Source organism: Pleurodeles waltl, chromosome 3_2 (assembly GCF_031143425.1).
Source record: "Pleurodeles waltl isolate 20211129_DDA chromosome 3_2, aPleWal1.hap1.20221129, whole genome shotgun sequence".
NCBI lineage: Eukaryota > Metazoa > Chordata > Amphibia > Caudata > Salamandridae > Pleurodeles > Pleurodeles waltl.
The window spans coordinates 119,778,419-119,793,621 of NC_090441.1; the positions used below are offsets into that span (position 1 = coordinate 119,778,419).

Consider the following 15,203-nt stretch of genomic DNA (forward strand, 5'->3'; position numbering starts at 1 on the left):
GGGTGTGTGTGTGTGTGTGTGTGTGTGGGGGTGGTTGGGGGGGGGGGGGGGGGCATAAGGAATCAGCAGCTAAACAGAATTTCTACCAGATAATGTGTTACCGAAGGTAAATAACTTGTATATCTGCAGAGACTTCTAGCTGCAGATTCTTTACCTTAGTTTAGCTACCAAAGCCATATCCTCCTGGCAGTAAACTGTGGACAATGTTTCTAGACTAGACTATAAAGTCATGCAGGACCGAATGGGTGAAATAGCCATCCCTGCAGACCTGACTGTCCAGGCAGTAGTGTTTGGGAAACCTATGATGGGATGCCCACGTACCTGCCTGGCAGATGTCCAGGACTGGGACTCCACGTGCTGGCGCTGTGGTCACAATGTTTCCCCTGTGTTGGAATGGGCCCTTAAGCAGCTGCTTCTTAGCCAGGTCTTAATACAAGGAACAACCAAGCGCGAAAAGTTCAGTTTCTGTACTGCCCGTCCCTTCTCTGCTCCCACATACCCTACAAAGAGTTGGTCATCACCAGGAACTCTTTTGTACAGTCAAGCAGAACAATAAAGCTCTTTTTGGGTCCATACGGTGGAGTCGCTCTTCTTCCTTAGAGAGATGTGGGGAGCAAAGTGACAGTTTAGCCCAAATGGAATGGGGTCACCACCTTGTGGAGGAAAGAGGCACGGGTGCGTAGCACTACCTTTTCTGGAAACACTGTTAGATATGATGGCTTAGATGATAAAGCCTGCATCTCACTCACCCTCCAGGCAGATGTTATTGCCGCTAAGAAGTCTGTCTTGATGATGAACAGCCTGAGGGGACAGTTGTGCAATGGGCAGAAAGGAACGCACATGAGATACGTGAGATCTAGATTGAGATCCCACTAAGGGATGACAAAGGGCGTAGGGGGAAACATATTAACAAGCCTATTTGCAAAAGGGGACTTGAAAAGAGAAGGATGATTAGGCAGCCGCAGAAAGGCTGATAGAGCAGAGATAACCCTTAAGTGTCCCCAGAGAAGAACACTATTGGGCAAGAGAAATAATGAAAAGAGGAATATCAGATAAAGAAGCATAGAGAGCATCCATAGACTTCTCTGTACAATATCTTACAAACTGTTGCCAACGGCAGGTGTATACCACTTTTGTAAAGGAACGCCTGGCTGCCAAGATAAGATTACAGACTTCGGGAGGAAGGTGTCAATTGCCGCCTCTCAATCTCCACGCATGAAGGTACAAAGTTGACAAGTTTGGGTGGAGGTCCCGCCCCTGCTGCTGCAACAGAAGATCCTCCTGAACGGGGAGCCTGATACTTATTTTAGATGCTCTGGATACCAGATTCTTCATGCCCAGTCTGGAGCCACAAGGATTCTTGATCTTCTTGAAAACTCTGGGAAGAAGTGGTATGGGTGGCAGGGAGCACAGGAGGCCCAAGCTCCACTCGCGACAAAAAGCGTTGCTGAGCAAGTGTGCCTTGGAAACTCCAACGCGCTATACTGCTGACACTGCGAGTTCTCTTCAGAGGCGAATAGGTCTAACCAATGCTCTCCCCACTGCTAAAAGAGACTACCTCCTTGTACCACCTCCGAAGGAGGACGCCACTTGTGATCCGCTATGTATAGACATTGGAGTTTGTCCGCCCTTGCATTCAAAGAACCTGGCAGGTGTTGAACCACCAGGGCTATGCCATGCTGTTCCAGCCATGACCAGTGGTGCAGGGCCTCCTGACAAAAGGTCCACGGCCCCACCCTGCCCTGTTTGTTGCACTACCACATGGCGGTAGTGTTGTCCGTGAACACCTGCACTAACTTCCCCCTGACAAAGGGAAGAAATGCCTTCAGCGTTAGTCAGATCACCCTGAACTCCAACATGTTGATGTGGAGCCCAGATTCCGCCAGACTCCAAAGTCTGCATCTGTCACTACTGAGAGGTCTGGTTGGGGAAGGGAGAGGATTTTGCCACTGACCCAGTTGCGGTTCGTTAACCAGCACTGCAGGTCTTTTTCAGTTCCCTCTGAGACGTGGACCAAGTCTGAGGGATTTCCCTGATGCTGCGCCCACTGGAACTTCAGGTCCCACTGCATATACCATCTGGCATGTTTTACCAGCAGGATGAAGGAGGCCATGAGGTCCAGCAGCCTCAGAGTCATTCAGATCGAAAGCCAGGACAGAGGCTGAAACATCAGTATTGGTCTGAATATCCTCGACTCACTGCTCAGGAAGATCGGCCTGAAACTGCACTGTGTCCAGAACAGTTCCAATGAATGAGAGTGTCTGAGAGGGAGTCAGGTGACACTTCGGTACGTTTATAGTGAACCCCAGTGAATGCAGGAGGTCTGCCGTACTCTGGAGGTGGAAGACAACAGCCTGGGACGAACTTGCAACAGCCAGTCGTCTGTACAGATGAGCTGCGACCACCGCCATCACCTTGCTGAACACCAGAGGGGCATTAGTAAGGCCAAACGGGAGCACGGTGAACTGAAAGTGTTCATGGCCTACTTTGAACCCCAGGTAACACCTGTGGGCGGGCAGGAAGGGGATATGAAAGTATGCATCCTGTAAGTCTAGTGCAACCAACCAGCCTTCTAGGTTTAGGACAGACAAGACCTGAGCCAACGTGAGTATCTTGAACTTCTTCTTGAGGAAGAGATTTACGGTCCGTAGGTCTAGAATAGGGTGAACACCCCTGTTTTTGTTGGGTATCAGAAAGTAACGGGAATAACAACTACTGCCTACTTCTGATATCGGGACCATTTCTATGGCTCTCTTGGCCAAGGGAGCTGTAACTTCCTCTCGGAGCAGAGACAACTGATCCTCCCCCAGCCATTGGAATGTTGGTGGCATAGGAGGAGGAAAGGATTGACAAGGCAGGGCATATCTCCTCCTTATGATCTGCAGTCCCCATTTGTCTGATGTTACAGACTTCCAGTGGAGGAGATGATGGTGTACTCTCCCTCCAACTGGGAAAGCACGGTCCTGCAGGTGCAAACTACAAGGGCTTAGAGGCTGCAGCTGTCAGGGGCTGTATGGTAGACAACTTCTGGCCTGCAGACCCTCTAGGTCTGAAGGCACTGCGCCTATGTCCTTGCATACCCTAGGTTGGTTGTGTAGGGCAGTGGCTGGCATTGAGCTGGCATGCTGCCATGCCCCTTAGGTATCCACGAAAGGTGCAAAAGGCAGACGGTGGATGACGTGTTGCTGAGAGACCCAAAGACTTCGCCGTAACGTCCTTAAAGCGCTCTAGCACAGTCTGCCTTCTCGCCAACAAGCGAGTGCCACTGAAGGGCAGCAGTGAGTCAATCAAATCTAAGCCACACCGTATGGTGAACTTAGCTGCTTTGGAAGAAGCGATCCAGTATCTGGAGAGGTGTCCAGACCACTAGCCTCTACTAGCTCCTCATACGAGTCCAAAGATCTTTTCAACTGGTGTTCTAAATGGTCCAGTGACCCCCTTCTACTCTTTCCCCCATGCTTGGCTGTGTGTAGTAAGGCTCAGGCAATGATCTGGCACCTGTGGGTGCCGTCGTCACTAGAATCGGCATTGTGCAGCACCGTTCCGGCACATGGTGGATGAGAATAGGGCTGGTACCACTGGTAAGCGCTGGGAGCATTGCCGTCATGACCGGTGCCAGAGAAGGTCTCCTGGGTACGACCGGCGCCAGTCCGGATCCAGACTGGGATCCATGAGACTCCACCGGAGGTGAGGCCAAAGCTGCTGGAGTGGATCCGGTCAACATCTCATCCGACCCCAGAGGGGTTAGCCCGCTTAAATACACGGCTCATTGTCTCGTAGAACTCCGTTATCTGAATGGGTGTCGATCCAGCTCCTGGAAAAAAGGTGGGAGTCACGGAGTCAAATTGGCCAACAGCTCCGCAGAACTGTGCCAGCAATGCAGATGTTTACCACTCATCTTGTCAGCCAACGGACGATTTGAAGTCCAAGTCCTCTTAGGCTTATTCTTATGGCTCTTTCCAGAGTGTCCTGAGGACCTTGAATGGGAGGAAAAGGACTTAGGGCTCTGAGATTGGTCCCATGACCTGAATCTCGACTGGGCCAGAGACCTTCTCGGAGTTGCACGCATCTGTGTTGCCGACTGCTGGGCGGCAAGCAGCTTTAGGGACTGCTTCCTAAAAGCCTTAGGGGCCAGGGCTCGGCAGCCCAAGCACGACTTGGAGTCATGGTCGCCCTCTGCGCCAAAGGCAAACTGAGGGGGGGCGCCTGGGGGATTATTGACCGAAATGACATGGTAACAGGTGCCAGATTGCCAGATGGTTTGAACAGAGGACATCGCGACACGCTCAAAAAGAGGCCTGGTCAAAAAGTGACAGAGTGGTAGCTCTCACCAGATCTGCAATAACTGGTGCAGAAAGAAAGGAACTTATGCCCACGTGCCTGGGTGGTGCATTATAGGTGGCCGCGACGTCACACCTGGTGCCAACGACACCATGGGGAGCCGAGTAGAGCCACCCGACGGCACGCGCAACGGGTTTTGTTCAGCAAAAGTTTCCGGATCCAGCCCGATGCCTGGGAAAATCAAAAGGTAAGGAATCTGCGGCTAGAAGCCTTTAGCAGATAATCAAAAATAGCTCCAACCCTTCTAAAGAAATTTTCATGCTACTAAATGGTCTTTTTAAATCAGCATTCTCAGCAGACCCCACTGTCACATCCAATATGCAATGTGAGAAGCTAGCAGAATATTTTGTCAGTAAAATGGAGGATGTTCACACACTGTTTCCCTCTGACATTACCTCTGCTAAATTAGACGACCCAACATCTTTTGAGCATATTAATTCCACACCTGCACTCAATTCTCTCCCCCTCTTGAATGTGGCAGAGCTGACTCTGCAGAGCCATTAAAACCTGATCTGTTTCTAAACCTCATGGACCCCCTTCTGCCACTCTGTTACGAGTTATAAATGTATCTCTATCCTCTGCCCAGGTACTCAGTAAATGGAAACACGCTAAGATCATTCCTCTTTTGAAGCAGCCATTTCTAGATGCATTCAAACCAGAAAACTTTCACCCTATTTCACTTCTGCCTTACTTGCCGAAGGTTACAGAGAAGCAATTGTGGTGACATATTTGGATGACAATTATATCTTAATGTCTCTCAGAATGGCTTCAGGCCGAGACACAGCATAGAATCTGCATTACTTGCGGTCATGGAGCCTCTCCGCAGTGCCCTGAATGAAGACCATACATCTGTTCTTAACTTACTTGATTTGAGCACCGCTTCAGACACTGTGTCTCACAATATTCTGATACAGCGTTTACAGAGCATCGGTATAGACAAGACAGCACTGCGTTGGTTTGCTTCATTTCTATCCAAACATTCTTTTAAGGTTATTTCCTTCCCTATTAACTCAGATAGACATATTTTACAGCACGGTGTCCCACAAGGGTCTTCTCTAAGCCCTCCTTTGTTTAATTAACATATCCAACTGTTAGCACAAGTCACTGAATCCACTGGAATGGCATTGCTATCCTATGCTGATGACACAGAGTTGGTGCTTTCTCTTAGAGTTAACCCCTCCCTTGATCACGCCAACTTCCAAAAAGGACTACTTTTGCTGACAGAGTGGATGAATGTAAATGAACTAATAAAATGGAAGTACTAATTTTAGGCAAACATACTTACCTCTGGGGAGACTATTGGTGGCCTGCCCCCATTGGGGCTCCCCCACATGGAAAATGTTTGGTAAAAATGTAGATGTTATCGTGGACACCTCTTTGACCTTTGAGGCCAAGGCCAGGTCAGTTGCCAGCAACTGCTTTGGGCTCCTGAGTAGTCTTAAACCTATTCTAGTTTTTTTTTATTCCAATATGTAACAGACTATTGTCTGGAATGTAGTTCTATCTTGGTGGAATTACTGTAATATACTTTATTTTGGTGCTAACAAATCAGTTATTAAACGACTTCAGCTGGTCCAAAATGCTCTAGCGAGGCTGTTATTCTCGCTCCCAAAGTTCTGCTCAGTGTCTAGACTTTTGCAGAAATTACACTCGCTCCAGTTGGAGAAGCGCATATTTTTTCAGACTTAGTGTGTGGTGCATAAGGTTCTGTATTTTCAGAGGGGGGTCCATCTTGTCTAAACTGGTGCACCCATACTGGCCTGCCCGTGTTTTGCACTTGCCTTATCTTATTCTGGCTGAGGTAACCTGCGTTAAGCAAGTAAGAGCCGGAGAACATTCCTTTAGAGCGAAGGCCCCTGTTGGTTAGAACGCGCTACCTTTCCACATTGAGCACTACCTGCGCTTTAGGAAGATCTTAAAAAAGGCTGTTTTTTTCTGTGTATTGTTCATAAGGCCCTGCATGATCACGACCTGAAATATCAAAAGCACTGGTTCTCAACCTTTTGGCTTCTGTGGACCCCCACTTTAAAATAATTGGAACCCGGGTACTCCCACTTACTCATTATTGGGGTCCGGGGACCCCCCCAACTAAGTCATTACTGAAAGTTGGGGACCTGATCTGTTAATATTGTTTAATTTTCAAAGCAGTCGTGGACCCCCAGGGGTCCCCGGACCACAGGTTGGGAACCACTGATCTAAGGTATTGTTTCCAGTGGCATGCTCCCACAGGAACACTTTGTTCCACCTTTTCATATAATTTGGTGGTACCAAAAATAAACAAGCAGTGGCAAGGGCATTAGGTTTTGCAGTTTTTTCTGTAGCATTCTATCTTAGGAACTGGATTATAAATATTACAAAAAGGTTATAATGATGTTTGTTTTAAATTTGATAAACCGTTAATAGTTGTTTATGTTGTGATGTATGTTGAATTGATATCCCAGGGTTCCAAACTAGTAATGTGTACCTTATTTAATATGGCATTGTATTAGAGTATAGTAATGTTTAGCTAGTAAAGTACCACTGCACCTGCTGCACCATTCAAATCATGCCTCTTAACAGCAAGGTAACCACAATTGTGACTGCCTGTTTAGTAGTAAAATATAGCAATATTTGGTGTATAGAGGCCTTCTGACAGCTTGCGGCACCGGTGCAGCTGTACCTGCTGCACCATTAAAACCATGACCCTAGTGTCTGCAAGATAACAGTACTTGTGACTGCCTGCTTAGAAGTCAAAATCAGTAATTATGTGTGCTTGGTGGAGTTCCTAGAGCTTCTGACATGGTATCACTGTACCTGCTGCACCATTCATATCATGGCCCTAATGCTCGCAAGGTAACAACACTTGTGACAGCCTGTTTAGTAGTAAAATATAGCAATATTTGGTGCTTAGAGGAGTTCTGACAAATTTTGGGCCTGGTGCCACTGCACCTACTAAAATCATGACCCTAGTGCCTGCAAGATAACTGCATTTGCGACTGCCTGCTTAGAAGTAAAATACTGCAATATTTGGTGCCTATAGGAGTTATGACAACTTCTGGCTCCTGTGCCACTGCACTTGTGACTGACTGCCTGTTTAGAAGTAAACTTTTGTGAACATTTGTGTTTAGAGGAGTTCTGACAACTTTTGGCCCTGGTGCCACTGCACCTTCTGCACCATTCAAATCATGACCCTAGTGCTTGCAAGATAACTGCACTTGTGACTGCCTGTTAATAAGTCAATGAGTGAATGACAATACAAAATACACCAACTATGCAAATTACTTTTCTTAAAAAATGAGTGAGCGGTAATTTAAGAAACAAACACAAATAATTATAATATTTAAAATTGCTATTCATCAGAAATGTAATTAAGTAATGAAAAACACAACATAATGAGCCCTCTCTCTACTTACATTACATCTGTACTCGATACTCCATTACAAGATTGCTGACATGTTTACATACATTTCAACACAAATTGACTTGTGTTCACTTCATCTTTTCATATACAAACATTAACAAGCAACCAAAAACCAGAAGATGTACTTCGGCCACGCTCCACAGAGGTCCCATTAGAGTTTTTTTTAGTTACATAGGACTTTGCAAGCGTTGTGCAGCCGAAAACTAAAAAAAATAAAATATATATATTTTTTTTTTTAAAGAGAGGGGGGGCGAGGCGTCCACAGAAGTCACATTGTTAAGAATCCTGGCTATAATATGCAAATGAACAATAGCTACAAATATTGAAGTTGCACAACACCCTTCACTTTCACCAAAACATTTCTATCTTACCTCGGGAGTATTTTTCTTAAATTCCCGACTTTGATCAATAAGTTTCTTTCGAGACTGTTCACTTTCATCTTGCCGGTTAGCCAATAGAGTTGCGGTGGCATCCAGTTCCCTCTGCATAAATGGATAAGGAATTTAATAATGAATCAAAACGATACTGTGACATATGCAAGGCAGAAGAGTTACAAATGGCAATTAATCTTGAAATCATACATCTGCTATTTAAATTTTACATTCCATTCCGTGTTCTATACCTCGGTTTAGGTAAACATCTGAAAATTGCTTTTGCAAGGATCACACATATACAAAAAATATATAAATATATATTTTATTCCTAATGACAGGCAATCCATGTGCGTGCTCAGCGAATTTTAATTCAGGTGGAAGTAAATGGGAAAACAGATCTCATTTCAGAAGCCTCGCCTTGCTCAGCCTGAAACATCGCCATCTTGCTACACATTATATCGAATCATGCAATGTCTACGTCATCCGCATGCAACGCAATCGTGAAAACAGACATACAGTGCACAAAACTAATTCTTAAATGTGACTAATTAAAAAAAACAAATATGGTACTTTGACTTGCACATTCTGAGCTGACCTGGTGTTGCCTGCAATTTACACCAACTCAAATACGTTAGAATGGTGTGTTCCGCATCTGGTCTCAAAGTTCCATAACAATGAAATCCTGTTACACAAATTCCCTAGTGGGCTCTCTCTGCGTGTAAACGCATCATTTATTAATGTGCTATCAGTTCAATTACTGGGGCAACTACACCAAAGACCCATAAGTTACACTAATAGTCTTTGCAATCCTTATGATCATGTTTTAACCCCCTGAAAGGGTTCTTTTCATTTTCACATTATTATTGCCTCTGCTGCTTAGCATAAATGCGCTGTTTGTCTTTTCAGTAGGTAGTAAAAGTTAGGACCTAGTTTCAAAAGACAGAGGCCATCATTTCAACCTCGTTGGCCTTTTTTAAAGACTGCCGAGGACCCACCGGAAAGAAGACTGCCAGTGTTGGCGGTCTTCCGCCAACCAGATTATGACTGGTGGCGACCCTCTGCCATTATTTGGACGGAGAGCCGCCAGCAGCCATACCGGCGGTCAGCGGTGTAGTGGAGGCTGCTCCTCCGTCACCGCCACATCATCAGAACACCGCCCACCGAATTACATACCAGTATTCGGCGTGGCAGTGTTCTGGCGACGGGGTGCTGGTGGCGGAGTGGCCCCTATGGATCCCGTTCCCTCCCGGAGGACCACCAAAGCAGGTAAGGTGATTTTCCGATAGGGGAGGGGGGTAGAGGGTGTTGTGTGGTGTGTGCGTGAATGGGGGTGTAATTGTGAGTGCTTAGAGGTGGTGTGTGGGTGCATGTATTTATTTGCGGAGGGTGTCGTGTGTAGTGGGGATGTATTGTGTATGTGTGTGTGCTTGTTTGTGCGTGTGTATGTGTGTAAGTGGTGTGTGCGTGCTTGAATGGGGGGGGTAGGGGGGTGTTTAGGGTGGCCTATGGAGGTCGTGGGGGAGTGGGTGGGGAGGGGGCCCTACCACCTTTGGGGGATGTTAGGGGGGTCGTGGGTGTTGGGGGTGGACTCAGGGGAACTAATTCCCTGGCAAGGATAGTGCCTAACGCCATAGATTGTGTGGAGGTTCAAAATCCACGAAATCCATGGCGGTATGTGGGGTCATGATCCCACAGGCCGACTAGTGACGGCCGGTCTCCAGCCTGGCGGTCGTTACCGCCGTGGCAGACGGTGTCGGACATTGGCGGTTTGGCATGTGCCCAACTGCCAATGTCAAAATGGGGCAGTAATTACTGCCAGCCTGTTTGAGGTCCTACCGCCGACATTGCACTGTCCACCAGGGTTGTAATGAGGGCCAGAGTTTTTTTATTTTGCTTATAACTTTTGTCTTCACAAAATTGTCAAAACTAATGCCCTGGTCATTTCAGTTTCTGTCTGGAAAGTTTCAGGGTGATCCGACGAGCAGGGACCAAGAAAAAAAGTAGGGTCCCAAAATGAGTTTTCCCTATGCAATTTCCCGTAGGAATTTTGGCAACGACTACAGCCCGAACCGCAGAATGGGCTTACACCAAATTTGGCACAAAACTAGATCTTGATCCAGGGAGATTACTCTTTGTAACTTGGTGTAAATCACTCAAGTATACATGTATACAGGTATCCTGACCCCCATAGGTAAGATGAACCCTCATGGGAAAAAATTGGCCATTTTTTTTGCCAATCCGCAGATCCACTGCAGCGCTCAGCATGGTCTGTCTGAAGTTGTGAAGGATCCACACATCCAAAAAACCATGAGATAAAAAAACACCCACTTGCACACAAAAATCTGCTGCGTATGGCCAAAGACCGTGTTCGGTGGTGGTTGTATTAACATGCAGTAATTAGATATTACTGTACATTGAAAAAAATGTACGTGACTTACTGGAAAAAACAAAGGTTACAGTGACGTTATAGTTAGGTTGACGTTTTACCAGGGGTGTAGAATTTAATAAAATATCTACTTGTCTATGGGACAGTTTGCCTTTTAAATCTACTTGTCCTGTAAACAAAACAACTTGTCCCTTTTATGCCATGTTATGGCAGCAATCTCATTATGTAAGAGCTCCGATAATAGCCTCTCTGATTATGCCAGGGCTACTACTATAGTAGAGCTTAAATACTTGCAGTTTCAATCCCTACTATAGCAATTTCCTTATTTTGCCATCTTTCTGCAGATTTACATACTGGGACTGGAAGAAGCAGTAAGCAATAGTTCCAGGGCTGGAATGCCTTTGAGTTTGCAAACCTACTATCTTGCACGTTTTAAGGATTTTCACCAGCTCTTCTCTAACATTTTCCCATAATGAGAAAGGTTGGAAGTTTACTCCCAACAATGGCATAAGCAGAGGATCCTCCAGGGTTGGGGAAAAAAGTGGTTGGAGGGAAAGTGAACTTGAAAAATATTCTTAATGGAAAACCAGTGTAACCATTTTCAAAAAGATTATGGGAAGCACAAAAAAAAACAAGAACTAGCAAAGCCAACCGACCCAACATTTTTTGAGTCTTTTGGTTTCATCAATGCGTGTCTTGTTTTCTCATGGCTATTGTAACACTTTATTGTTGTGGGAGCTGCCAGGTCCTCACCATTGTAACAAACACTGGCAAAAAGAAAAAAAGGTTTTGGTCTCAAAAAGCACACATTGCCCCAGTGGCGTAACAAAGGCCCTGCAGCCCCCCTCCAGAAGGTCCCCTCAGCACAGCACCTGCCCTGTGTGGGTCTGGAAAGGAGAGGGGGGGGCGTCCTCTTCAGTTTCGTTACACCACTGATTGCCACAGTAGTTCCTGGCCTTGAACAACACTACTTTGTGTGCCAATATGCCTCTTGTGGAAGAGCAGAATGTGATCACTCATAGTAGAGCCAGCCGATAAAGACAGAAATAGACTTTTAATAAAAACAAAATGTCTTTACTAACACCAGACCCAATTAGGTAACAGATTCTTTTTAAAAAGTCACAAAAAAGCCTCCTAGAAAACATTTGAGGGCTGTATTTTAGCACAAGCAAATAAATATGCATGAGTAGATTTGCTGATGTGAAAATCTATTGAGCATTCACAAGTTCACTTTCCCTCCAACCACTTTTTTGCTAACCCTGGAAGAACTTCTACTTCTGTCATTGCTAGGAGTAAATGTCTAACCTGGTGAAAATCCTTAAAACATGCAAGTTAGTAGGTTTGCAGACTCAAAGGCATTCCAGCTCTGGAACTACTGCTTACTGCTTCCTCCAGCCCCAGAATATAGATCTGCGGAATGGTGGCAAAATAAGGAAATTGCCATAGTAGGGATTGAACTTGCAATTATTCAAGTTCTACCATAGTAGTAGCCCTGGCACAAACAGTGAGGCTAATATCAGACCTCTTACATAATGATATTGCTGCCATAATTTATCGCATCCCTACATGGCACAAAAGGGATAAGTTGATTTAAGCAACCTGTCCCATGGACAAGTAGATATTTTATTAAATTGCACACCCTTGGTGTAGCCACATATGAAAAGCGCAGTTAGCTTTAGGGTCCTAGTGAGAGACTGACCAGCTAAACTTGGATGAACAACAAATAAATATTGTCTGTAAGAAAGTGCCTTCAGCTGTTTACAATACGCTAGGCAGCTTACATGATAGTACACCAACATTGGAAGACATCTAGAGCTTGGCAGAAGGTGGAAGCAGCTGTAGAGCTAAGACAGACTGAAAAGTGTGTGAAGAAATGATGTGGGCCTTTAATCTCTTCCTCGTGGACAGAGGCTAAAGCTCTTAAAAGGAGAGCGTTTTGCCACTATGATACAGTGCATGTCAGCCAGGTCAGAAGAGATTAATTAACAGTGAGCACAGGAGGTGGGCAGCTACATTTTTGGACTATTTGGGAAACTGAAGTAGAATAGAGAGACAGTTAAAGCACGTTACTGCAGTTCAGTCAAGACATGTTAGTAAGTGAACTAGTTTCTCTCACACTTCCAGAGATGAACAGGAAGGATTTTACTTCGAATAATAGTATAAACTAAGAATTAGTTTTGACTGTTAACTTGAGGTATAAGAGTAAGGAACTGTTCAAAGAGTAATCTTAGGTTCCTGACTGAGCTAACTGGAGTGGGTCAGTAGCAGAAACTCTGGTGACCACACTCAGGAACCAGATGGATGGGCTACCATCTACTCCTAAGAACTATGTCTGAATTGAATTTTCGAGCTTTTACTAATCCAGTTAATGACCATTTAACGGACATTTCCAGAAGTCATTTTTAGCTAACTGAAAGGTGGCAGATGATAATGTGGGTATTGTCCGAGAGGGTCTCTGGTGAGAAACGAAGGGATGTGTTAGTTGAGCAAGACGTGCACTATAAACATAGAAAATAGTGGGGCTGAGGGATGAGCTTTGCTTGCTCTACAGGCGATCTGTGCCAAGGCATTGGAATGAATACTTCAAACATGTAGTCTGGAGAGCAGAACTTAGTGGGATAACGAACTGAATGACACAGAGAGAACTAAGTATCCCGTGCTGCCTTCATCCACCTCACCTTGCAGCTCGTTTATGACTGCCACAATAGTAGACAGGGTGCATATCATAACCTCTAATAAGGATATTTGTTAATGTTCTCCTTCAGTACCTTAATGGTGAGTGCAGGAGGAGTGTGATCTGTCCAATAGGTTTGTTTATCTGCAATTGCAGAGTAAAACAATCCTGGTGCACGAGGCCCTGTTCCACACCTGCATTTTTTTTTTTTTTGCGGAGGAGGATGCAACACCAAAGCTAATGCTCATTCTGTCAAAGCCCAAGACAACATTTGTGCGATAATGCAGTCAGAGTGAGAGTCCAAGTCCAACACTGGAGGAATGCGACAAGTGTAGTTAGCACCTTTTTTATGCAGTGTTTACATGAATAAGAGTCGACAGTTGATGTGAAGAATGTACGTTTATTGCAACAACAACAAAAAGTGTTAGTTTAGAAAAGCGAACAACCCAGACACATGCAGGCGGAAGGTTGACTCTCAGCAACTCAAACTCCTAGATTCATACACCCTCCAAGGTTCTAAATAATCATCTGTGGGAATTCCACTAGGAGAATTCAGAACCCCAACCATGACGGCACAGCAAATGCAAGTAAATGCTACATGAGGTCGTCTTTTCCAAATAAACAAAAAGGAGAAAAAACAACAACAACAAAAAATCAAAAAGAAAATACATCATCCACAGGGATAGGGAAAGACTTCACCCCATAAATACACACAAGAGAAATTTGCACCAAAGCCTTCACCTGTATCATGGAGGTATTTGTCTCCCGAGAACTTCTGTGGACACGTGGACTCATCATCATACTTCATAGCCACCTCACTGTTACAAAAGTTCTTGGCTGTCACTCTGCTCCACTCTAACCCCACTCTCCACATTCCACCAATGTTGATGCCACACACCTCCACTGCCACAAGATCACGAAACATGATGTCACCCTTTGCACAAGTCCATGCTTCTGAAGAACGAAAACGTTAGGTAATGTTCTTTGGATGCCCACCCAACACCCTCTTCATTCTCTCAAACAACACTTTTGTCTGGGGATGACAAAGAGAACTTCTGAAATGCTTTAATACACTAGATTCCAAGAACTTGAACACCTCCACACTGACAAATTGTGCACCACTGTCTGACACGGGACTCTGAATGAACCCCCTTTTCAGGAACACATCTTTATAATAATTCAACCACCACCCTTGAGCCAGGTTCCGAAAAAAGTGGACCTCCGACCAACCCAGTAGTTAATGAAATTAAAGCAAAGTGAGACTGTGCAGATAAGCTATTAATCAGACCGACTAAATCAACGTCTACCTTCTTCCACGGACAGGGAGCTACTCAAAGGGAGCTACTCAATCGTCTGGTGAAGAAACTCAAATTCTCGCAACAAGCACATATTACAGTTTTTAACTACCTAGTCAATATATTTGCACATTCGCTGCCAATAAAACATGAGCAAACTATGTTTTGTGACAGTACACTTACGATGACTGTTATGGGTGGTACTTGTTAAGGCTGCCCATCAAAGAGTCCAGTGGAATCACTTTTTTAACACACAAGACTAAATCATCCTCCATCAACAAATCATTAGCAACTTTCACAAAAGGCCTTTCTTAGGCTACCCTTTTTTAAGCAAACACTCTGACCTGCTTCAAAATCTCGGCACCATCACCTTTAGAAAACACACACATACCCTCAACAGCCACCACAGCATAATTGCAACTGTCTTGCACATCATCTCCTTCCACATGCAGGCATGTTGACTATAAAAGTGATACTGAAAGAACTTCTGGAGTTTGGACTTGTCAGCTTTCCTCCACTGAAAATGTAAATTGAAGCCTTGTAAACAGACTCACCCTGAAGCTCCATTCCACACACTTAAATATAACATTTTCAAGATAGTCACCCAACACACTAACTATTGTTTTCAATGACAAAGTAATGTAACTCGGCCTCTTAACACAGGATGCATACCCATTAGTAAACTCACCATCCACCCTCAGTGCATTAAGAACGGCTCCTAAACAAAAACTGT

The 15,203-nt window shown here is 45.0% G+C and overlaps 1 protein-coding gene across 4 annotated transcripts in view; it reads right to left on the reverse strand.

Moving 5' to 3' along the window:
- Positions 1–15,203, reverse strand: part of CUX1 (cut like homeobox 1) — a 1,145,546-nt gene that overhangs the window by 988,874 nt on the left and 141,469 nt on the right. For all 4 annotated transcript variants that reach the window (XM_069226953.1, XM_069226954.1, XM_069226952.1 and 1 more), the window contains exon 2: positions 8,113–8,223. In XM_069226953.1, the coding sequence (XP_069083054.1) occupies positions 8,113–8,223 (111 nt within the window). The remainder of the gene's footprint in view (positions 1–8,112; positions 8,224–15,203) is intronic.